Below are 26,745 nucleotides of genomic sequence, written 5' to 3' on the forward strand. Positions count from 1 at the left end.
AGGTATAAGTAAATTTATTTTTAGACCATCGGTTCACAAAACACTTCACTTCTATTAAATTAAAACCACACTTCAAGTACACTACACACAACCAATGCCTCTTGTTTAGGTCAATTCAAGGTAAGTACATCTGGATTTGACAGACCGGTGTTGTGAACAAAGACGTTACCAGCGGTACATACGCGATCACTTTTTGACAGTAATAACAGTTTGGTTTTACTAAATAACTGTGTACCAATGGAAAGAAATGTTACCGCAGTCAAACACACTTAGCACAAAGAATTAAAACAAGGGAATAGTTAGGAAAAAACACAGGCAATACTTTTGTCAAGTCAATAGAATCCGAGGACTCGCTCTAGGATGCAAATAAAATCAGTGGGCCTGCGCCAGTGTCACGGAAGTAGATGCTCTGTTGTCGAGGATCACACGTTAAAAAAAGTTCGAGATTCAAGATGCCAGGAGTACTTAGATATTGTCAAAAGGAGGCAAAAGTTATAAGAGGGAAGGAAGAAAGGACAAGCCTTTGTAGAGGAAAAGGGTTCACCCCGATTACTCAAGGTCGGACGGAGAGAACGACCAAAGGATACAGGGCCTCATCACAAGTTGGGCTGTAGCCCTTAAATGCGGCGGTAACGGTATTACCGCCGCATTTAAGGGCTGGCCCTATCATGAGTTGGGCGCTAAATCGGCGTGAAAATCCCTGTTTTGGGCGGTATTACAGCCGGCTGTATTAGCCCGCAGTATTAGCAACGAAAATTCCCCATTGGATCCAATGGATCCAATCAGGAATGGGGATTTACCGTTAAGGCCCAACCCGTGATCTGGTGGTAATAGCACCAGACCGGTCGGTGCTGGGCTATTACAGTCGGCGGTAGTACAGCAGGGAATACTGCCCAACTCGTGATGAGGCCCACAGTACCTTATTCCGCTGAAGAACGCTGGTGCCACGGCAGTTGTTCCTGGTAGTTCCTCCAGACTCACAGTTCCTGAAGCTTCAGTCGTGGGGACAAGAAGGAGGCCGTCTGCAGCGATCTGCACTACCCAGGGATGAGGCCAGCAGCAGCAAAAGCAACAATGAATAAAAGGTGCACTCCTTTAATTCAGGAGAGGGCTCTTCTGATGGCTATCCGGACCACTACAGCACTCTGCAGCAATTTCGACCCAGGAGAGGATTCTCTGCCTGAAGAAGGGTGAGCTGGTTGATCCCACCAGGCTCAAGGGAAGAAGACTCCGGACTGGATCTTCTCTTGTCGTTGAAGGGTAGATAGCTCAGGACTGCAGCATGGCTTCACCGGGACTCGGGGTTGCAGCCGTCTTCTTCTCCGCTTCTCTTCGGTTCCTTGCAGTTCCAGTGGCAACTGACTTCCAGCCCAAGAGTCCTGCCTTTTATGCCAAAATCCCCCATTCACAAAGCCTGGCTGTCAATCACTCACAGGGGGGGCTGTCCAGCCCGGACAACCACCTCAGCCAATCAAGACAAAGTGCGACTTGGGTCTCCAAGGAGATCCTGTGCAAGGGTTGACTACACCCCTCCCTCACATTCAGCCCACCTAGACACCCAGATGCCAAAGGAGGGCTTCTGGACAAAAGCCCGCCAAAGGTCGGTAAACAAAGGAGGCAAACCTGTTTTGCCGCGCAAAGTAAAACACAAGAAAGATTTTAACAAGAAGAAATGGTGACGAAACCCAACCTGAGCCAAATTAAAACCAATATGGTCAAGCAGGTTTCATGTTCGAGGCTACTATATTAGCCTAAAAAATTACCACGTTATATAATATAACCGCAGTAGAAAAGTTAGGGTAGATACCACTGCCGCCAGCCAAGTCTTAATGTTAAGGGAGCACAATAATGCTCCAAGAGGCACAGAAAAAAAGGGATAGTAGTTAACCCTTTCCAATACTCCATGTAAGATGGGGTGTACTGGATCTGTGGTAAATGTGACTATATAAAGTTAATGGCAACTTTACATGTTTCTGGGGGGGACAGTAGTCAGCCCCAAAAAAATTGAGTCATTGGGAAGTCTAAAAGACAAACTTGTGTCACTGCACTGAGGGTGCTGTGTAACACACAAAAAGTTGGTCTCCTGGAGTGGTGTGGCTCCAGAGCTCAAGATCACACAAACAGTTGAAATACACATGGCAGAGTGGGGAAAAAGGTTCACACTCTTACCAGGTGGACAAAATAAACCCCAGAAATCCAGCAAAATTGCTGAGGGATTCACTGGGTAAGGGAAATTAGCCATAAATGAGAATTCTCCCCAACAGGCCCTTGCCTAGTAAAGCACAAAATATACAGGACTGGGCCACCCCCACTACTCAAATGCAGATGAGAGCCTTTCTAGGTCTCACTCGGTACTAACAGTATTTAAATGAAAATTATGGGAGCATAGCTTCTCCCCTAAATGTCATCCCCTCTCCCAAATTGCCAAAGAAAGTCAGATGGAATGAGGAGTGTGCCATGGCATTTGAAGGGCTAAAAAAAGGCCCGCTGCAAAGCTCCAGTCTTAAGAGCTCGTGATTATACCCAATACTTTATTACAAAGACAGATGCCTCAAATACAGGAATAGCTGTAGTCCTAAGCCAACTGGATGAGGAAGGCAGGGAACACCATATTTGTATTGTATTCTATTGTATTTATTGTGCTTATATAGCACTGCTTCATCAGTAGAAAACTGAAGGACTGTGAAGCAAGAGGAAGAGTCGACCACTGGAGGACAACATCCAACGAAGACTACGTGAGGAGATGTGAGTAGCACCCCCCTAGACCGCGAAGTGCCTGGTGAAGCCCTGCAGCTCTGCTGACCCCATTTTCTTTTCGACTGGGAAGACCTGCAAGAGTAGACTTCATCCCTTGGGCTGGTGGGACTAACTAGCCTCAAGACAAGCTTCATTTTGGCGCAACCCACGACTTGCTGTGACTTTCCAAAGCTGCAGAATCCCATTGCCCTGGGACCCCTGACCATTATCGAGTGCATTGTCTTCGGAAGTGTGAATCCGGCCAAAACTGAGGACCCTACAGAAGAAGGTATCCATTCAGTGTCCCCTCACCAGAGTCCAGGACCGAGGGATCAAGTAACATGCAATCAGAGCTGTTTGTTTGGTTTAGCGCCGAGAGAAAGGTGCCAAAACCACAAAAGGCAGGAAAATCCATTGCTGCAGAGTCCCTCTCTCTGTCGAGTGCTGCCCCAGTAGCCGACCAGACATCCCCCCCACTTTTGTCACAACGACCAAGGACCAGGAACAAGGGTCTGCTACACTGCAACCGGAAGGCATCCAGCTGGAACCAATTCTTCAATTCTCAGGTAATGTGGGGCTTGGGGTACATCTACCTTTTGCCATTTGTGGTGCTTCATAGCTTGGGAAGTACCATTTTAAACCCTTTTGAGTTGACAAACACACCTGCACTGACCTCCCAGTTTGTGCTTCTTCAAAGTGGCTCATCTTGAGCTTCTGTGATTTTTCTACTGAACTACAGACTATTTTAAAACATTTTCCAAGAAGAGCATCAGAACTTTGTACTGGCCCATTGACTTTGGCTGGCGTAGCTCCCTAAAGGCTCCTATTCTGAACCTATTGGCTTTGGCAGTGACTGTTGCCCCACAGGTTTTAATTGTTGAACACTATTATTGCTGGGATAAAAGACTGCCTACATCCCTCTGGGAGAATCCGTTTTATTACTTATCAAGTATGTTCTCATCGGAGTAACTTTTCCACCCTTGAAACTTCAATATTGTAATGGTGATCACAAATAAGTGCCAATACTGGCCTCAAATGACATCATTCAGTGTGCTGGAGCATGTTTAGCATAAGAAAGGTTTACTCGCCTACTTTATTGCTCTTGTTGAACTGAATCCTAACTTTTGATTTAATGTTACTATTAGTTGCTCCTTTTTAAAGATTGTTGAATTATCCTTGTGTATATATAAATATCTATACTATAACTTGTGTGTAAGTGTTTACTTGGATACCTGCATTTACTAATTTCATTGTACAGCTCACACTACCCATCTTAAGATAAGCCTGGCTGCTCAGTCACTCTACCAACTTGTGTAGTACAGGCCTAAATTAAAAGGTGGGTTACCCAATACCAACAGATCAGTCTTGTAAAGTCCCACACCAGTTGGACTCTACAAATTCTTGTCATGCGGCAACGTGCGTTCACTAGGTTGGTTTGTCCATAGAATGGTTCTTGCTCTTAAACTTGGGCTGGAGGCACTCTGGTTCTGCCCAGAGTCCATTAAGGAATCGGACAAAGCGATTGTCGTAGGCACTCAACTCGCAGTATCTCTGGAGGGAGTATGTTACAAAGTGCCGATATCTGGCTTTGGGTTATGAATACTTCATGTGTAAAGATACATAATTACTAAACGGGTATCCAATCTTGCTAGATGACCCAGTAAAATGCTCTTTATATACCAAAATGCGCTTTGCCAATTTACCTCTTGCAACCGTCAAATTCAAGTGGCACAATGGGCTTTCTCCCATGTGCCCCTTCTGTCTAACAGTGAAAGAAGCTTTACAACACTTCCTCTTTAATTGCCCTGTAGACGAGGGGCCAAATCTGACACTCATGCCCCCCCCGCACGAATCTCGACACAAAGACAGAGAAACGATAGATGTTCCTCACTCTTAGGTCCATCACCGCAATCATCGATGTATCACAAGAGTGAAAAGCGATACTCTCAGACAACTATTCAGGCCATACCCAATTGACGATCAGGTCGACTGACTGGGAAATCAGAAACCAATGACGTCATAACTGACATCACGATGTAGCCACGTTTATACATGAAGAACATATTCATCCATTAATGAAGCTACACAAAATAGCACTAGTTTATTGAATATAGGCACAAAGCCCATGCCTATGACCCACTTAGGTAGGGGATGAACACACATCCATCTCTATATTCATGTCTTTCGCCAAAGCTGAAATCGCAAGATGCACAGAATTCATATATTTAACTTGCACATGCTCAACTGCTACTAACATGGAGAAGCCACGAGGAATACTATAGAAGTTATAGGCCTCTGAAAGGAACAAAAAAGGGAAGACAGATTCTGACTACACAAACAAGCTGAAACGATCAACGCAGCTCGTGGCAAGCAGAAGACACCCAGTCAAGGACAAAGTGGAAGCAGGAAAATTCCATCTACCAAGAACGTGAGCCACCTGCAGAAATTCAGGCTAAAAGCCTCATAACTACTGACGAAAGGGCTTCAATTTCGTGGTCTCGATACACGTGACCCAGACAGAGCAGACTTTTCCCAGAGAACCAGAGAGAAGAAGATAAAAGTGTTGCCCACGTTTCGTTAACTGACTGCACTCTCACAGGCTTGTGTGATGAGAGAAGAGCAACATTAGGGAACGCTTTGCACCTCCATGTTATTTCCCCATTACCTTGAAGAGGTACATTCAGGCTGAGAACTGTCTAGGGTCCCAGGGCTGGGAGGACACATACTGCCCAATCTAAATTCACCTTTCACATGGAGATATAATTTGTTGCAAGGGCCAATGGTCTTTCAGCGACCCTGCAACATTCTAGATGGGTGCTAGTACAGGCGGCCCTAGGAGGATTAACTGGACATAACTAACCAATGACAAAACTACCCTATACATTCCTTATATATAACTTACCCAAATGGAATGACCCAAAAAGAATGTACCTAAAATCCTGAATGGGAGATTTGGCCGTTTGAAAATTCTGGACGGCCGAAAAGTTTGACTGAATGCCCCATTCGGTGGCAAGGGCTGCTGGGGTGTCAACCGCACCCTTCTTCACTATACAGTGAGAGGGGGTTGCAGGGTTGTCCCCCGCAGACGCTCCTGTAAAAAGTAAAAAAGAAATGAAAAAGAACGAAAAAAAAGGAAAGGACCCTGCGGCGCAGTTTCCCGATCACAGAAGTGAAAGGGAACAGGTGTTGCAGGGACACAGCGAGACGGCAGCACAGAGCGAGGTGTGCCGCTGCAAGGTAAGTAGGGGGATGGGGAAAGGGCAAAGTCTGAAATGTTCTGGGGAGAGAACGTAAGTTTTTTCGGAAAAAAATGTTTCGCTCATTTCTCCCTCGAACATTTCAGCCACAGTCTTACAACCCAAATCCTAACCAAACTGACCAATGTGAATGTCTGATAGGTTTCCGGGAGGGAACCTGGATTTGTGATGTGAAACCGGAATAAAACCGGGTGACACATGCTAGGAAGCGGAGAGCTCTAGATGAACCTTGTTTTCCTGGTGTGATCCCGGTTATGTTTTTATGCTCTGTTCTTGTGGCTAGGAGTTTCTAAGGGGCCCAAGCGTACTCTACAAATAATCAGGGTGACTGCTAGAGGAACCCGCCCACGCTAGAAAAAGTGGTAGCAGAGGAGGTAGTTGGGTTCTTTCGACAAGAAACCGCCTTGTCCTGCTGCATGCCCGAGAGGCTGTGTGGTTACCTGCGGAAACCGACATCCATAAACACGCTTGAATGCAAAATATGTCAACAGGAGCCACTTTTGGAAAATGTTCCCATGGGACACCTATAAATCAGACCATGCAAAGAGTGGCAGGTTGTGGGAGAGCCAGTTCCCGAGTGCCCTACGCGGATCACAGAATGTAAGTATAGACTCAGCTATACAGCAAATGTGGGGAGACCAGATCTGTTCAGTAGTTCAGGTGAAGTTTTCTGGGGTAGTGTAAGGATACCTGTTTGTTGGGCAGTATGCTTGGACAAGTCAGCTTAACTTGCAGAAGAACAACTACTTTGGAGAAAAAAAAATATATATAGTGGTTTACCTGGGAATATTGGTTAGCGGAAAAGTCTACCTTATATTACGGAAGGTGGTTTCCTAAGTTTCTCTCTGAGATGTGATCCTGTAAGGCAACTCTACAGAAGAGGGACCATAAGATTGGTTAGTTTACCCTGTTAGAAGCAGGAAGGCGGCCGTGCATATGTTATGTTGTGTCTTGTTGTTGTGTTGCAACAATTATGCCTCTATGGTAGTGGTGAGATCACCGATTAGGTTGTTTAATTGGATTTGAAGATTGCGAAACGTGGCGAAATTAGGTAGGCAATTTGTGATTGTAGTTGAGAACCAGTGTTGTGCCATTGGGGCGGAGTGTGAGGAGCATGCAAATGGAATTGTAAGTTAACCCTTCAGGGCAGAGAGCTGCAAAAGGGGCAGTGCGTGGAGCACGCCCGTGTTTATGATGTTGAGCCGGAGAGGCTGAGAAAAGATGTGTTATACTGTATTGATTAAAATCAGATGCATCGAAAACCTCAATTTGAGGTCAAGTACTTGAAAAAGTATTGTTTAAAATAACAAAATGGGGGATACGCATCTCCAACACTTTTGCAAGTCCCTTCCGTGGTATCAAGACAAACAATAGCACGGAATGGACTTGCGACACAGAGGGCAAGTTGGCGAAGCCATGGCCCAAAGTCTGACGTTTTTCCAAATGTGTGCAGCAACAAATGGTCACTTATCTACAGGCAGCATATAAGGGGAATAAATTAAGCAACTGATTGGCCATACTAGAATTGTGGAAAATGTTTCAGGACGAGGAAGGGGATTTGACTCAGCGACATTGGATGCAGAGATCGAACAGCCCTCAGCTTCCCATCCCCTCAAACAGTAGACACAGACACAGCAACAGAGAGCAAGGGAATTAAAAGCAGTAGCAGGATACACAAATCCCACTTTCATGCTACCTGCGTGTAGTAGCATAGACGCACTTTATAGCGCAACAAAAGCAAGTAATGCGACAAGACAATAGCAGCGAACGCAAAGAGCACAGCGACATGCACGTGAAATTACAGGAGAATGACGCAGGGAAGACAGGACTCTCTACTGGCCAAGAAGTAGTAGCATCAACTGAATGGATAGGTGGACAGCTATTGCTCAAACTAGACGGATAACCAGCAAGCGAAACAGGAAACGTGGAAAAGTCAGCAGTGAACAGTAAAGACAAGGAGGAGGAAGATAAAGAATGGACTTAGAAAATTGAGGAAGTGCATAAGAGGGAAAGGGAAGAGAAAGAGGAAAGGATTACAAGGGGAAAGAGCGAGCAGAAGTGCGTGAGAGAAAAGAGGGAGCGGAGAACACAGCTAGAAATAGCATAGAGAAAGGCAGAAGAGCGGGGAAAAACAAGCAGCGAAAGAAAGAAAAAAGTAGATTGGAAGTTGAGTGGATCGTTAAAGAACCCAGACGTGAGGAAGACCACAGAAAAGAAAGACAGGGACGAGAGCAAAGTAGTAGGGATTAAGATGGATTTGGCACATGTAAATGATTGAGGATGGATGTTCGGGAGAATTTAAATTTTAGTGCTAAATTCCTCCCACCTTAGAGACCACCAGTTCTTTTGGTGGACTTGGGACCTTTTATTTTAACTCCTGACTGAGACCTTTTTCTCACTCATGTGTTTTTACCCGACTGAATTTTGTGTTTTCACTGTTTTTGGAGTCTGACAAACTCCATAGGCATCTGCTTTTTGTATGGTTACACAGCACCTTCAGTGCAGTGTCACTGAGAAATCCTTTAGATTTCTCTTAAGGTTTAAATACCTTTTCTTGGGTGAACTACAGTTCCCAAGAACAGTAAAGTGAAATTGACTTTACTTAGCTTTAATCTTTGTAGGTCCAGCACACACCATTTTATGTGCAGTGCTGGGGGGGTTACTTAGTAGCCCCTTATCCAACGTTCTCATGTAGCATTGTCTTTTTACCCTCACTGCTTTAAATGGCTGGTGGCATTTTCCTACCATTGTGCTTTTCTACCGCAAGGCTGAACCCTCAGCTGCAGTACAGCACTCATGGGTGACCATTTTGTCAAAATGCCCCCCCCTGTCTAATTTTTTCACCATTTTCTGTTTGCAGGGTCTTTCTTGGGTTTTACTCGGTGTGTTGAGACAGGTTAGAGCCCTTTGTTTGTTTTGGCAGGCTTCAGTCCTGAAGCCCGCCCCTGGCTCCAGTGTGTGTGGAAGGACAGGATGTGAGTGAGGGTCCCGAAATTCCCCTGTCCTTTGTCTCTAGGAATGCCTGAATGCCTCAATGAGTCCCGATTGCCTGACTGTGCTTTCAGGACAGCCACCCATGACAGCCTAGTCTGTGCATGAACGGGAGAAACCTGCTTAAAACACCAGACAATGAAACTGTGACCGAAGCTTGCTGCAACCTCCTGGACCTTTGAATTGCCCGGTGAAGCCCTGCTGCTGTGCTGACCTGCTTTTTAATCTCAACGGAGAACCTCTGGACGGAACGACATCGCCCCTTGGGATAGTGGGACCAACTAACCCAGAGACAAACTCCACTGGACCACCATCCTAGACTTGCTGTGCTTCTCCATTGCTGCGAAAGTCTAATGCCAGGGGTCGGGTGTCCGTTATAAAGTGCAATGTCTGCCGCAGAACGAATTGGGCTAGAAGCTCCAGGACCCTCCTAAGGACCCTCCAGAAGTAGGACCTCCAGATCCAGAGTGCCCTCACCAGAGTGCAGGAAGTCCAAATGGTGTCCAAGATCCGCATCAGTGCTGTTTGCGAAGCGCTGAAACCGCAAAGTGCCGCTGAACCGAAAAGGGACAGTAGCTGCTGACGACCTCACGAATACTGCTGCAGGAGTCCTCCAGATGTCCTCCCTCTTGTCCCCACGACTGAGGCTCAGGAACCAGGATCTGCACCGCTGTAGCAAGACGGAATCCAGCTGGACCACTCTTCTTCTAACCAGAGGTACTGTTTAGGCTTAGTACCTTATTACCTTATTGCCTTTAGTGATTTATAGTCATAATGTCGAAAAAAAAATGTCGACAAGCAAAAAAGTCGAAAAAAAAATGTCGAAAACAGTAATGTCGACATCCCATACATATAATGGAGAAAGTCAATTTTTCGAAAAAAAAATGTCGACAAAAAAATGATCGATTAACAGACAATAACCCGAAGTAATTATTGGGGGGGTCCCCCCCCCAACCTCCACCTACATCACGAACCATCCCAGCACCCCCTCCCCTTCCCTTCGTCCTTCATCACCCACTTGTCTGTTACACTAGATAAAGATAGGTTACGAAATGGTTAACACAGTTGATGACATTCCTGAGTAAAGCACCTTGATTTGGTAGCAGGAAACCAGTAACGGCTGTGGAAAACCGTCATTACCTGACAGAACATCTCTTGAGAGGGTACTTCGGGCAATTGATTACACTTCATTCATACTTATAACAGGAGAAAAGGTAAGACACACTACCATTATAAAAAATAAAGTGTACTATAAAACACATAGTATAAAATACCACAAAAAACTAATTTTATGTATCGTTTCAGGTGATAAAATGGAAAACAAAGTAGAATTTATAGAAAGCCAAAAAGGAGGAAAGCAGTTAATTTGGAATGGTTACATATTCTATAAGGAGCTTCAGCGAAAAGAGAGGATTTACTGGCGCTGCACAGAATATGCAAAAAATAAATGTACAGCACGCGCAGTAACAGTCGGAACAGAGGTAAAGGGAAAAGCTGAGCACAATCATATGCCTGATCAGACGAATATAATAATCAGGAAAACCTTAACGGAACTAAAAAGAAAAGCAATTGAACATGAGGGGGAAGCTAGTGGATCTGTACTCAGAGAAGTTTGTGGCCAATTACCAACACATGTAACAGCGCAATTACCGGCTGAAAAATTAATGCAGCGCACTATTAACCGAGCCAAACATACTAATGAAAACCTACCCCTTCCACCTACATCCTTTGAAAATATAACTATTCCGGACATTTTTAAAGTTACTGCACGAGGAGAACATTTTTACTGTGACTCAATTGGAATAAACAATGACAAAATCTTGGTGTTCGCTACCGCAAAAAACTTTCAACATCTGAGTCAAAGCAAAAATTGGCAGAGTGACGCCACTTTTAAGGTATGCCCTCACCCGTTTTTTCAATTTTACACCGTACATGGAACAATCAATGACAAAATAATACCACTAATTTACTTTTTGATGCCAAAAAAAACAGAGGACGCATACAAAATCATATACAATAAAATTAAGGAAACAACACCAGATTCAAAACCAGAGACAATAATCATGGATTATGAAACAGCTCAAATCAAGGGATTTTCTAGCGTGTACAGAGAAACTAAAATAAAAGGATGTTTTTTTCATTTCACACAAAGTGTTTGGAGAAAAATACAAAAATTAGGTTTGGGATCAAAATATACGGAGGACAGTTACTTTCAAATTAACGTTAAGAAACTTTTTGCTTTGGCTTTTGTACCGGAAAATCATGTTATTACTTATTACGAACATTTAATTGAAAGTCAATACTATAAAAATCATGAGGATGAATGTACAAATTTACTGGACTACTTCGAAAATACCTGGATAGGCCAATTAACTAGGAGTGGCAACAGACGCAGACCGAAATACCCAATTAATTTGTGGAACTGCTACCAGTCTACCATGGACAACAAACCAAGAACAAATAACGCGTTAGAAGGCTGGCATAGCCGCATAAATAAACATTTCAACACCCTACATCCAAATTTATGGCATTTCTTACGAGACTTAAAATTAGAGGAAAAGCACCAGGAATTGCGAATTTCACAAACAATTTCATTGGCAAATCAAGCGCCAAAAACAAAAAAATACAGAGATTATGACAATAAATTAATGCAACTAGTACACGCATTCAGCATAGAGAACAAGGACAGTTACTTAGATTCTATTGCATTTAACTTAAAATGTTAAGAAAAACACTTAGTTTACGGTCCTCAGGAATCCGTGTTGAAACAGGTGAAAACTCCGAAAAAAAACCCCCATAAATCCTGGTGCAAAACGAAATTGCATTGAACATGAAAAAGTGCCGATTCCAGGCTAAAATCCACAGCTTGAGTAAAAAAACTGTCCAAAGTCCACGTAAAGTATCCGTAATCCGCATTAATCCACGATCCAAATATCTGTTCCAGGTAAACTCGATACTCCAGGAAAAAACGACTACCAAAAAAACCATAATCCAAAAAAAAAAAATGGAAACATCCAGGAATGCAAAGTCCAACATCCAGAAGGCAAAATCCAAGGAATCCAAGTAGACCCGGTCCATCCGATGAAAAACCAGAAGAAAATGGTGAAAAACCAAAAAAAAAAAACAATCCGAGGACCGAACGGACGGAGACGCGACCGCGGTAGAAACTAATCGATAGTGAGCTTTAAAAATGGCGCTCACGTTTACGTTGTACTACGTATCGTGCGTAGGAAACCAAAACAAAAATATGTTAGTAACGATAAACATACATTTTTAACGCGCTAGCGCCATCAACTGGTTATTTAGTATATTACATGTTGAACTAAATTATAAACAAATGTTGCATTTATTTATTTATTTATCTGAAAAAAATGCATTGTTACATTTAGTTATTTATTTATTTATTTAAAAAAATACGTTGCAGTTATGTTTGAATTAAATATTACCTATAATTAATTTTTACTATTTAATAAACATGAAACTAAATTACCTTCTGAGTTGCTTATTTTATTAATTATTACATGTATTGAATGAATGTATTTATGTATTTATGTGTCGAAAAATTAATATCGAAAAAAATAATGTCGACATTTTTGTATGTCGATATTATAGATTTTCGACATTAATTTGTCGACATTTTGACTGTCGACATTATTGATGTCGACATTATGACTGCACACCCCTTTAGCCGTGCTTTTCTCATTGGCTTACCTTTTTTTCCAAGTTGATTTCAACTCCCTTCTCACAAGTTTAACAGCTTGTGACCCTGCAAGTGATTTTTCTGAACTTTCCAACTTTGTGCAAGACTTTTGTCCAAGAAGTGCATCAGATCCGTAGACTGTGTCCAAATGACTTTGGCTGTCCTGGCTCCCTAAAGGCACTCTTCTAAATCCATTGACTTTGATACCGTTTGTCCCTTATAGGTGGTAGCTTGTTGTATAATGGTACTGCTGGGAAAGGCTTATCTAGACTTCATTGGAGGATTCAGCTGTCCTGACAATTGCTGAGAAATAGTCTACAAAAGTATATATTAGTGGGATATATAAATGCAAATACTATCCTTGTGATTGAAGTCACCTCAGGGTGTAGGAGTAGTGTATGAAGCATATCCAAAGATTATCCACTGGTTTTATTGGACTCTGAAAAGTAATTTTAAAGTGTATTTGAATTGTTACAACAAATTGCCTTTTTAAAGAATGCTTATTTAAAAACGGACGTTAAATAAATAACTATTTATAACTGAAATCCTGAGTGTAAGTGTTACTTGGCTACTTTTATTTACGAATTTCAATTGTACAGCTCACATTTACCCCTCTTGAGATAGGCCTGGCTGCTCAGTCACACTACCAACTTGTGTAGTACAGACCTATACCAAAAGGTGGTTTGCCTAATACCAAGCAGATAAGTGTTGTGTAGTCTCACAGTGTGACTGCACCAATTCTTACCAAACAATGGGGAAGGTATACAGAGAAGTATAGGGGAACTCTATAGGAGCCGGAGTAGCAGCACGACTGTCCCAAGGGCAGACGGAGTGCGGAACCCTCAGTGAGAGGGGAATGTGAATTAACAGATTGAATGAAGGGAAAGCAGCGGGACAGCCTAGTTTTAAGGAGCCTTAGTTTCAGTGACGACAGACAGGGGGACAGTGACAATAGCATCGGAACCATGGGGTCAGACGAAGACTCACAGGGGAGCGAGGACGATGAGGAGCGAAAACACTTGCAGTGCTCCAAGGGAGTATGCCTAGACAGAGAGAGTATGGGGAAAGGAGGAAGGCATGGGCAGAGAAGAGGGAGACATTGAAGGAGACTGTCGCGTCCCACAGGGGGGGCTGCGAGATACCGACAATAACACAGGGATGACAAGGGCGTTCACAGCCACTAAAGACGTAGGGGGACATGCCTGAGGAGGGGGGCTAACAGTTCCCATTACTGGAGAAGGGAGGTGGGCGACCTCAATATATTCTGTGGCAGCAAATGGACAAAAACAATTTAAGATGCAGGCTACCGTCAAAGGCTGGCGCTGGCAAGTGGATCTATGAGATAGAACGACTTACAGCAGGGACGACATTAGCAGTAGCATACATGAAAAGCCTACTCTCAGCCATTCTTGGGGAGGTAGCAGACCATGTATGGGAAAGAGCAGGATACCCTGGAGTGACAGCACAAAGCAGGGCACACGATGATGCACCGTTCAATAACTGTTGAGCGGTTGTATGGCAAGCTCTAGACACTTCAAAAATACGCACGATTATGGCACGAAAAATGCATGAGGACGAAGACCCACATTCATACATTCAATAGATTCAAGAGAGAAGGCGTCTTGAGACTAGATAATCGTTGGAGAAAACAGTGGGAGTATCAGACCAAGTGCAAAAGCAGGTTAAGAAGCTAGTGGGGATGGAGGCTAAACTGTGGTCAGAGGTCCAGCTAACCATAGTGCACACCTGTAGATTAATGCAAGAGAATGCGAGAAATAAAAACAGGGGGAAGCAAAATGAGTACAGAAATAATTAACAAAATATACTATGGAAGGGGCTGTGCTAACAAGCATAGAGGAGTAGTTACCCAGCATGTGCAGAACAGGCCACAGATGGCAGGGGGAGGTTTCGCAGGACGAGGCGATATGGACCAGAGGTCAAGAGGACGAGGAGGGATGTCCCAGGGAAGAGGGTTCGGGCAACTAATGCAGCAGAACACAGGAGGGTTTCAAGGGGTACAGCAAAGGCCAATGGGGGGTCCCATAGTAAGTTGGTTTTGCGGATGTCAAGGACACATAGCCCGAGTGTTACAGGGATAGAGGACAGATATATCAAAACAGGGGAATGCAACAACCCATGTACCAGACTGAGCCGAATGGACAATACACTCAAGACAATATGCAAGCACAGGCATATGCACCACAACAGATGCATACCCAGGACATGCAAATACAACAATATCAGCCCATGACACATGCATTGCAGACACAGGGGCACATGCAGAAGTCAACCAATTCAACAGAACACCATAGCAATGACACATGCAGACTCCACAATGCAGATGCTGACTCCCGTGTGAAAACTGGGAGGGCCGACTGTTATAGGTGGCAATCCATTTACAGGGACGTCACTGTATCCAAAATAGGACAAGCCCACAGACAGATCTGATGTGTTCGATCCTATCCGTTACACCTATCGGCTGAGGAACCACAAATACGGGTGACCATAGGGGACTAGACTTTATCCTTTCTCGTGGATACATCGGTGACTGGATCCTGTATCAGGAAGGTGAGATATCCAATGTCAGGCATTGGGCAGGGATTTTGTGGGGCGTCGGATTTGGTTCCTTTTACTGACAAATGATCGCTTTCTGTAGGTGAACACGACATGAGCATGCCACTTATATTTCTGACACACCAGTAAACATAACGGGTACAGACATGATGAGCAGAATGAACATGACCATTTCGTTCACTGACAAGGGAATAGTCTGCTTGACAGCAGGAATTAATTACATGAACGTGAGGGAACTCATGCAAGCTTATTGTGGGCAGAGGGTATAGGGGGTCGGGGGGCCAGTAGACATGAACTGTTTTCATATGGAGCGGAAGTGTTAATCACATGGCTCCCAGGGATACAGGGGAGGCTGTTACGAATACCGAACAAGTTCTTATTTAGACCAGCGATTCCCTTAGACGAGAAGGAAGGAAAGGTAATCCCAATAGAAATCGAGGCAGCCATAGTGAGAAATGAGACGGTAATATTGCATGGGATGGGCGACGCAGGACGATCGTGGAGGACAGTGATTGCAGTGGGGGGAAGGGTACAGACTGACTGACTGACTGACATGACAGATGAGGAATTATTACAAGATGCTCGATCAGACAATGAGGTGATATTTGACATGAGTATTACACATTGGGTGGGAATACATTATAAGCACGTACCACAGAGAACAGCAGTGGTGCGAAAGAAACCTCCACCATTTCTCGATGAAGACCTAGGGCTGATACCCAATGTCTTATGGCTTACGGACCACTAGTCCTTATGACGTGGGTTTGTTAAGAGATTGGAGCGGTAGAAATTAAGCTCAAACCATATCAAGGGAACAGACTAGGGCATTTGTGAGACAATCGCAGCATTGGTGAAGCAGGGAATATTGGTCCCTTCAGAATCGCACTGCAACACAGCTGTGTACCCAGTGAAGCAGGCGAAGGTGGGGGGGGGGTTTGTGGGGGAGGGAATCTTGCCTTTTTGCGCCCTCTGAACCAGATAGTGGAAGGAGAATTGTCATTAGTTCCAAATCCAGCGACAATTCTGTGCAGCATCCCAACGGAAGCTACGCACTTCACGATAATAGACTAGAAGAATGCCTTCTTTTCTATACCACTTCATGAAGAATCACAAGACCTGACATCGTTCCTATATAGAAACCAGAAGTGGAAACATAGAAGATTACCATAAGGGTATTGCGAGTCACCGTCTATTTTCAATAGGGTCCTTCAAAGGGATCTAGGCAACATTCAGATAGAGAGCATTGTCATACAATACGTTGACGACATTTTGATCTGCAGAAAGACAGAAGACCAGTGTCGAAATGACTCTGTGTACTTAGACAGTATTAGCAGAAAACAGATTCAAGGTGGCCAAGGCAAAATGACAACATTGCCAAAAGCAAGTGCTATACATAGGGCAATTGATATCCCAGGACGGGCGAAGGACTCCTGAAAGTGCAGAGGTGATTTGTAGAACGCTGATGTGAAAGACAGTGAGGGAGATGCAACAGTCTCTAGGCCTCTGTAATTATTGCAGGGCATGGGCGTTTGTCTATAGCACATACACAAGACATTTGTTAAGCAGACTCAAGGAAGCGCAAAAAAGGGAATGCCAGTAGTTAAGGACACATGAAATTACTGATGCATTTGAATAGCTGAAGAAAGCAATATGCACACCTCAACTGTTAGGGATTCCAGATTACTGCAATGATTTTTTTCTGTTTTTGAACTCCAACGGAGTAATGATGACTTGCGGTACTCACACAGAAGAGTACCCTACGACACAAGCCCTTGGCTTATTATAGTGGACGTTTAGACCCAGTGATGAATGGATATTACCCTTGTGAGCAAGCTCTGGCTGCTGCTGCATTTGCGGTAGAGAAGTCAGCGAGTATTACTATGGGGTGTAGTACCACACTTTACATGGAGCACGCCCTTTTTGCAATCCTAGAGTATGTTGACTATACAGGGCTTCCAGATACGAGGGGATAATGTCGAATTCAGCAATCAAAATAGTAAGATGCAGGACTGGTAACCCAGCAAAGTTTGTAGCAGAACCAGTGGAGGAAGGAGACTATGTACACAACTGTACTACACACATGGAACAGTAAGACGGCATTCCTGAGGTAGGGGAGAAGCGCTTTATATCGACGGGTCATTGACAATAGTCCAGACAACAGGGGAGAGACATACGAGGACGGCAGTGGTGACATTAACAGCAGACTGTACAGCAGAAACAATAGTTAGCGCGAGATTGCCTTCACATTTTTTCCTCACAGGCAGCAGAATTAGTAGCTCTTATAATAGCATTAGAAGCGCGCAAGGGCCAGGAGATTGCAGTGTATTCTGACTCGGCGTACGTGACATCTACAGTACACTTTGGACTGTCGCAATGGCGGAGGAGTGGCTTCAGGCGTGCTGACGGCACACCAGTGCAGCATGCTCCCCTATTGAGCAGACTCACAGATGCTTCAACTCCTAGCATCATTAGCGGTCGTAAAATGCCAGGCCCACACGAGGGGGGAGGACGCAGTCTCCCGGGGCAACCAAGCAGTGGACGCAGAAGCAAAGCGTGCAGCATATTTTTCAGAAATAACATACTTTTATACCCCATCAAACATGCGTATTGGTGTGCACAACATGATTTTAAAAGAAGGCTACAACACATTACCAGCTATGCAAATAATGGAATTTCAGGGGAAGGCTTAGGCAGAGGAAAAACAGTTGTGGATGAGAAGGAGGTGTTCAATATCACCCACTGACGCCTTGTGGCGACAAGAAAGCGCAGGATAACTAGCACTCCCAATAGCATTATTGCAGATAGCACTCATGCCATTGCATTACTCTACTCACATGAGTAAAGAGGTATTTGTTGCACACATGCGGGAAGAATGGTTCTGTCCTAATATGGCGGGGCATGTAGCTACATTTATGGAGAATTGTGGAACGTAAAAAATGGGCTGCAGAACATACCTTCCGTGTAGTGAGAGGAGCCATACCACGCCCGACTGGTCCCTTCCAGCACTGCCATATAGACTAGGTTGATATGATCCAGGCGTGCCAGGGCTACCGCTACACGATAGTGGTCATGTGCTTATTTTACCAATGAATACAAGCTGGTTCCTGATCACACCCAGACGCCCTCAGGGCTGCAAAATTCCTCATTAGAGGTGTTCACACGATGGGGGATGCGTGAGGTCCTGCGGTCTGACAATGGATATTGAGACTTTTGTGCATATCACAACCCTACAGGGGATACAGCACACACTTTCCTGTGCCCATCACCTGCAAGTGAACGGGGTGCAAGTGCCTAAATGGCCTGCTCAAAGAGAAAATTGCCAAGATAAAGTTAACTTAGAAAAAAGGATGACTTCGCCACCTGCCTTTAGCACTGTTCGCATTGCGCAATCAACCCGGATCTGACCACCATTTAACGCCCCATGAGGTGGTAACAGGACGACGCATGCAACTTACTCTGGCTCCTCCCACTAGGGCTCTGACAGACGCGAGTGCAACTTCCACAGTTTTTGGAGATGAAATGTATGAGTGTGTGACTCCTTTGATGACTAGTGCGTCTTTTATTCCTAGTCAAGCGCAGGGGAAGAGGTTGAAGAACAGTGAAGACTACAACAGCACCGACGAAACAGACTGTTGAAACAGCCAGTGTTGTATCCTGGGGACACAGTGCAACTCCTGAACGTTGTGAAGCCGTGGTACAAACCACAATTTGAGGGTCCTTTTGTGGTAGAAAAAGCAACGGATAGAGCAGTACAACTGCATGGTAAATGTAACGCTTACCTGGTCTCCAAAGGAGCGTAATGATCCAAGAGCCCTGTTACCCTGCTAAGACTGCTTCTTTAAGGGTTTTATCCTGTCATGAAAGCGAGATAACAAGAAGGGAGGTATTGTAATTGATAAGAATGGTAACTTCTACTAGGACTCTTCTGCTTTTCACCCTGAATAAACTCCCCTTTTATTTCTAAAACCCACACACTCCTCACCTGTGTTTAGGAGCTCTCCATCCTGCAATTACACAGGGGCGCGTATAAATGCTGAGGGGTTCAGAAGTATAAGATGCTGTTGAACTCTGGTAAACCTCTGAAGGCAAGTGTCTAAAAGCTTAATAAAAGTATCTTGACTGAACCAAGGGGAAAGGCTAATGTCTCTGAGGAAATAACGTTCTAAAGTTGGAGAGATCTCTCTTGCTTACTAATTCTTCTTTCTTTTTGCAGGTTCTCTGAAGAATAAGCTTTATTTTTTTTATTAATTGTATTTTAATCATTAAGATTTTTACAATCAGAAGAAGTAGCTTAATTTCATAAGAAGATTAAAAGATCTGTAAGCTTTAACTAAAGAACTTGGGAGTTACTAAGGAAGAAACATGAAGATTTTTCTCTGGTCAGTTGGCACGCTTGCTATAGTTGAAGCGTGCACAAAAAACAGGGGTGTCTTCGGTATCCTGACAAGGTTTTTTTTATTGTGGCAAGTATGCGCGTGTATCAGGGAAAAGAGCGTTGCACAGCATACATTTGTTTTGTCTAAACTATAGACTTCTTTTGTGAAGCGCAGCTTTGAACTGTGAAGAAAAATCATGGGAGCTTCAGGTACGTAAACGCGTAGGAATTGTCTTTCACTTTCATTCTGTAATGTTCCTTTATTAACTTTGATACCTTTGTATTGCAGGTCTTCGGAAGCCAGAAAAACCTTGGAATGTTACTGCGGCTGCGAATGAAGGCTGATGACTGAAACTGGAATTATGACGGAAGAAAGATCTTTGGTTGAAAGACTGCAGTTCCGGAAACTCGTAACTTCTAGTCTGTGGGCTCTAGATATTCTGTGAGCTTTTTAGGTTATTCACATTACTTCTCTTTTCATTCTGCAGGTTCTGTGAGCTGAGCGCCGGTAGCGTTACACCGCTGTCAGCGGACCGAACACAAAGCGCAGGTTACTGCAGAGGCAGGGCTTATGTAGCCATCAATGCCCAATGTCTAGTTTGCTAGTATAACTCATCAGTGACCCACAGGGTGGCTATCGCAGGGGTATTGGAATACTATTAAGAACCTATGGAAGTCTATGGTTAACTTAATACTGTGAGAATGCAGTGTTTGCCAAGCCAACACACACCTAGATCCTACAGATCTATACAAAGAATCCCACCTGACCTGAATTTCTGAATCTAAACCAGAATCTCTGGATGTGCTCATGACAGTAAAAAGGTTTGGAACTACATTGGAGACGTCAAGCCCAGCTAAGGTGAGGCCTCTTCCAGACTAAGGACTGTTTTTCGATATGATCTTTCAGAGACATAACTCATTCCAGGTATACTTTATTATGTAATACGAAATGAATCGGAGCGATTGATACATCCAAGACTATTTTTTCAAGCATTTCTCTGATATGTAGCCCATACTTATCTACACTTGACAAGTGGAGACCCATCCATTATTTCTTTACGTGGAAACCCGAGAATACGTATAGTGTGGGAGATAGCTCGATGCAGCACTCACCCAATACCATTGACGTAGAGCTTAAATTAACACATACTAACTACATAACACACTTTTGAGGCTTTTCAGCATCCAACCACAGGCATCAGGAGCATTGCAAGTTAACGAGATGGGAAAATACAAACTGTTGGATAATGTTTTGTGCCTTCTGCTGTTTCTACTTCTTTACACTCCTTACTTTACAAAGATTGTGGTTTGCACATGCACAAGCTTTGACCTTTACTAACGTGGCGCCAGTCCATGCTGTTACGGAAGCTATATCAAGGCAGACAGCAAGCACTGATAAAAAAGTAAAAAGCGTTAGGCGCAGTGCAGAGGTAGATTTCCATTAGGTTAATTCATATAAAACTAATTGGGCACATATATCGAATTGTATCTGGTATAACCAAATGGCTGTGGGGAAACAACCAAAGAGAGCTGCTATGTCCGCTCTCATCCCCTACGCCATGAGGGCTTCCAGAACATTTGTGGCAACTGAAAATCTAGCCGCAAGAGCACAAGGCCTCATGCATCTATCACTTTTCACCACAAGAGGTCGACTTCAAGGGAAATGAGCAACACTGAGGTGGGTGTCCAAGAAAACATTCCCGTACGAAGAAAACTAAAAAAAGACTCAATACATGTTAGACGATTACTGGAATACAGTATGGAATATATCACAGAAGGACCACGCAAAGGAGAAGTACAGACAGTGACACAAAAGGAGTTGCAGTGTCCCAAGACAGGGCACCTAGAGATAGGAGGAATGCCAGGATGTTGGGAAAGACCACAGATGTTGGTGTATGGACAAGTATACACATCAGAAGGATGGAAAGACGGGAGTATTTGGGAGCAAAACACATGCTCTCCGAACGGTTCCATTGGAAATAGTACAGCAGGAAAATGACAAGTGCCTTAAGGAATGTGAAGTGCCAGATTACTCACATGGGTTGAAAACGAGGCAGGACCCATGCCCATCATACCGCGCAAGGGAGCTGCTTTATGTTTCCAGAATGATGGAGAAGTAGAAGTTGGAGAGAATGAAGGATGCAAACAGATTTTGAAGATAACGTTTATGAAGGTCAGAACAGCAGTGCTAATGGATCACTACTGGGCTTGTGGGTAGAAAGCATACCTTCAGCTGCCACCCAACTGGGGGTCGGGAGGTATGTTCACTTGTACATCTGAATACCCCAGCATTAGGGGTGCCTCTGAAGGACATTAAAAAAAATGAAGGACAAGGTCTGCAGAGTCGAGGAGAATAAGAGGGACCTATGCCTCGTCAGACATGGAAAGGGCATTGGATGAGATAGTACCAGAACACAGGCTGTTCAGCACAACCGGGATGTTCTTTGCATCCATTGTTCCAGCAGTACAGACAAGCACAAATGCCAAGTGGCTCTAGATTACCCATTGGGAGCTGATGCAGACAATCTCAACCGTCAAAGGCCTCAACACCTTCAAGGAAGCGCCAAGAGCTGCAAGATTGATGGCTCTCCAGAACAGATATGTTCTGTATCTCCTCACAGCAATGGAAGGAGTTGTTTGCACCAAGAATGGGTTTTCCTGCTGTACATTCGTTCCTGCCAATGACGAAGATAATGGGATGCGGACAGAGGCCATCACCAGGCATGCTGAAGTTCATACGAAGATGGAGGCAGAAGCCAAGAATGTTGGACAAGTTGAAGGTTGGCTGTCATACATATTCTCATAGATGTCAACATGAATGAAGAATGGACGGAGAATGGACTGATGGCAACAGGAGTACCAGTGTTGCTAGCACTTTGTGTCGTCAGGATAATAATAGCACAGCGTAGAAAAACAACTAAGAAGACTTAAGGGATGAAGGTGCCGATTGACATAGAGACAGAAGATAAAGGAGACAAAAGCATGAAATGCATTAAAATCACAACTGACGGAGTGCCCTGTGTTCCAGACAGGAGCAATGTTCGATTACCCTTACAACACACGTGACTATTGGGGAAGTGGGTTTGGTACTCCGCTGACAGACTGCGGTTAGATCACATGCATAGGTTACATAGGTGGGATCGCAGAATTTTTTGACGTGTTATTTAGATATTGCAACAAAAAAGTGGAACACACACACATAAATACATACAAAGAACCTAGAGCCACTGAGGGGAGGCCTCTTTATAGCGTTCCCACCTTCATGCAATATTTCTGAGGAAGTATTGATCCTTCTGGACAAGAGTACATATCAAAAAATATATAGATTTATTAATTACATCTTGGTACATCAATACATGACATAACATGGTGATAGCACATAAATGTGTGAGAAAAAACAGCAGAACAATTAATAGAACAAAAAACAAAATCACATGTAAAACCAAACAAATACATTTAATAGGAATATTGTATATTTGTACAAATGTGAGGTTTCTATCAATGAGTTAAGACTATGCAGGGAGTGATTCCGACTTTGGATCACTGTCTAACTACTGTCTAACTACAGACTGAATCATATTGCAGGTCACATGGAGCCTGGATGAATGACCATGCCAAGTACTATGGACCTCTCAGAGGACTAACGAAAGTGTGGCTCCCAAAACTGTAGATGAGTAGAGAGTTGTGTAGGTAGTGTGGTCGATTCATTGACCAGAGGGGAGGAGGGGGGTGGAATTGTAGAGGAGGGGCCAAATCTGACTGCCATGCCCCCTGCACGACTCTCGACATGAAGACAGAAAAGATAGATGTGCCTCACTCTTAGGCCCATCACTGCAATTATCGATGTATCGCATGTGTGAAAAGCGGTATTATTGCTGGGATAAAAGACTGCCTACATCCCTCTGGGAGAATCTAACTGTTTTATTACTTATCAAGTATGTTCTGACCGGAGTAACTTTTCCACTCTTGAAACTTCAATATTGTAATGGTGATCACAAATAAGTGCCAATACAGACCTTAAATGACATAATTCAGTGTGCTGGAACATGTTTAGCATAAGAAAGGTTTACCCGCCTACTTTATTGCTCTTGTTGAACTGAATCCTAACTTTTGATTTAATGTTACTATTAATTGCTGCTTTTAAAAGCTTGTTGAATTATCCTTGAGTATACATAAATAAATAGTTATAAAGTGTTTACCTGAATACCTGTATTTACTAATTTCATTATACAGCTCACACTACCCCTCTTAAGATAAACCTGGCTGCTCAGTCACTTTACCAACTTGTGTAGTACAGGCCGAAATTGAAAGGTGGGTTACCCAATGCCAAGAGATCAGTCTTGTAAAGTCCCACACCAGTTGGACTCTACAAATTCTTACCCAACAGTTGTCATGCGGCAACGAGTGTTACTTGGTTGGTTTGCCCATAGAATGGTTCTTGCTCTTAAACTTGGGATGGACGCACTCTGGTTCTGCCCAGAGTCCATTAAGGAATCAGACAAAGCGATTGTCTTAGATACTCAGCTCGCATTATCTCTGGGGTGAGTATGTTACAAAGTGCCTAAATCTGGCTTTGGGTTATGAATACCTCATGTGTAAAGATACATACTTGCTAAAGGGGTATCTAACCTTGATAGATGGCCCAGTAAAATTATCTTTATATACCAAAATGCGCTTTGGCAATTTACCTCTTGCAATTGTCAAATCCAAGTGGCAAAATGAACTTTCTCCCATGTGCCCCTTCTGTCTAACAGTGAAAGAAGCTTTACAACACTTCCTCTTTAATTGCCCTGTAGACGAGGGGCCAAATCTGACCCTCATGCCCCCCGTACGAATCTCCACACAAAAACAGAGAAACAATAGATGTGCCGCACTCTTAGGCCATCACCGCAATCATCGATGTATCACAAGTGTGAAAAGCGATACTCTCAGACAACTATTCAGGCCATACCCAATTGATGATTTGGACGACATGGAATTGACCTCAATCAATCAGGTCGACTGACTGGAAAATCAGAAACCAATGACATCATCACTGACATCACAACGTAGCTGCGCTTATTCATAAGTACATATTCAACCATTCATGAAGCAACACAAACCTGTACTAGTTCATTGCAAATAGGCACGGAGCACATGCCTATGACCCACTTTTGCAGGGTGCGAACACACATACATCTCTATGTCTTTCACCAAAGCTGAAACCGTAAAATGCACAGAATTCATATATTTAGCTTGCACATGCTTAACTGCTACCAACATGGAGAAGCCATAAGGAATACTATAGAAATTACAGGCCTATGAAACAAACAAAAACGGAGACAGATTCTGACTACACAGACAAGCTGACACCATCACCGCAGCTTGAGGCGAGCAGAAACAGGACGCCCAGCCAAGGACAAAGTGGAAGCAAGAAAATTCCAGTTACCGAGATAGTGAGCCACCTGCAGAAATTCAGGCTAAAACCCTCCATAATTGCAGACGAAAGGTATTCATTGCGTGGTCTCAACACACGTGACCCAGACAGAGAAGATTGTTTCCAGAGAACCAGAGAGACGATACAAGTGTTGCCCACGTTTCGTTAACTAACTGTACTCTCACAGGCTTGGGTGATCAGAGAATAGCAACATTAGGGAACGATTCTCACCTCCATGTTATCTCATTACCTTGAAAAGGTACATTCAGTCTGAGAACTGTCGAGGATCCCCAGGGCTGGGAGGATACATACTGCCCAATACAAATTCACCTTTCACGTGGGGATATGTGTTGCAAGGGCCAATGGTCTTTCGGCAACCGTGCAACACTGTAGACGGGTGCTAGTAGAGGCGGCCCTAGGAGTCGTCATCACTGGACATAACTAACCAATCATAAAACTAACCTATGCATTCGTTATATATAACTTACCCAAACTGACCAAAGTAAACGTCTGATAGGTTTCCAGGAGGGTACCTGGATTTGTGACGTCAAACCGAAATACAACTGGGTTACACATGCTTAGAAGCTGAGAGATCTAGATGAACCTTGTTTTTCTGGTGTGATCCCGGTTATGCTTATATGCTAATAAACAACAGTAACTTTGCCCCATGGCCGAGTCCTCCGTTCTTGTGGCTGGGAGTTTCTGAGGGGCCCAAATGTACTCTGCGAATAATCAGGGTGACTGCTAGAGAAACCCGGCCACGCTATACAGCCCCTTATATGATCCCATTAGGAAAATAAATTTGGAATTCATGTACTAATAACTGGGGTTTGAGATCATTCTCGATTGCTTAACATTTATGTAAATAAGCAAAATCTATTGATGTTATATTTGCTGTTTCAACTTACTTGATATGTGCCTGGAAGAAAAGAGATTCTTCTCGGAGAACTGTGCAATGATTTAGTGTCTGTGGGTTTTTAACCCATTTCTATTCATGTCTTATGTTTTTATGAAATGCTACTGTATAACTTTTATGGAACGTTTTTCCAAAATAAAGTTGATTGATAAATAAACCATCATAATTTTTATTGTTTCTGAGGGTTCATAGTCTAATACAGTCTTTCTATCACCAAATAATCTATATACAGCCCAATAGTCTGTATATAGAAGATACTTGGCATTCTATTAACAAGGATCTAGGGTCACTAATCCTGAAATACGATTTGTTCTCATTGACATTCTTGAAAGAAGCAAAGCCTTCATACTCGGCGATGAACACCATAGTCTTACAACACCATAGTTCACTGGTTATATATACATTGATCATGCTCTCAAATACCTCTTCTTGTGCAATGCCTTCATTATTGGGAACTATCCAAGAGAGCAGCTCTTCAGGATTGAGTTTACCATCCCCATCCTTGTCATAATCATGGACAAAACGGTCCTTTTCGACTATTATCCATTCGGGATCGTCCTTCGCTTCTAGAACACAAAAGTTGTGACACGTTACATATTTCTGTAAAGACAAAAAGGTTATTCTCTTTCCCGTTAATAAAGCTACATTACTAGCAAGTTATTCTTTTCATCACCGGCATCAACATATTGTGATAACAAAACTACTGTTCTGTAGAAGTAAATAGGAGGAGTAGGTGCTAAACAGTCTACCCGGCCCTGTAGTACTACTAAACTAGCAGTG

The 26,745-nt window shown here is 43.6% G+C and overlaps 1 protein-coding gene across 3 annotated transcripts in view; it reads right to left on the bottom strand.

Annotated features, from left to right (window-relative positions):
- Positions 1–26,745, bottom strand: part of RCN2 (reticulocalbin 2) — a 310,020-nt gene that overhangs the window by 30,996 nt on the left and 252,279 nt on the right. For all 3 annotated transcript variants that reach the window (XM_069610923.1, XM_069610924.1, XM_069610925.1), the window contains exon 7: positions 26,389–26,531. In XM_069610923.1, the coding sequence (XP_069467024.1) occupies positions 26,389–26,531 (143 nt within the window). The remainder of the gene's footprint in view (positions 1–26,388; positions 26,532–26,745) is intronic.

Source organism: Ambystoma mexicanum, chromosome 8 (assembly GCF_040938575.1).
Source record: "Ambystoma mexicanum isolate Mex_15411 chromosome 8, UKY_AmexF1_1, whole genome shotgun sequence".
Taxonomy (NCBI): domain Eukaryota; kingdom Metazoa; phylum Chordata; class Amphibia; order Caudata; family Ambystomatidae; genus Ambystoma; species Ambystoma mexicanum.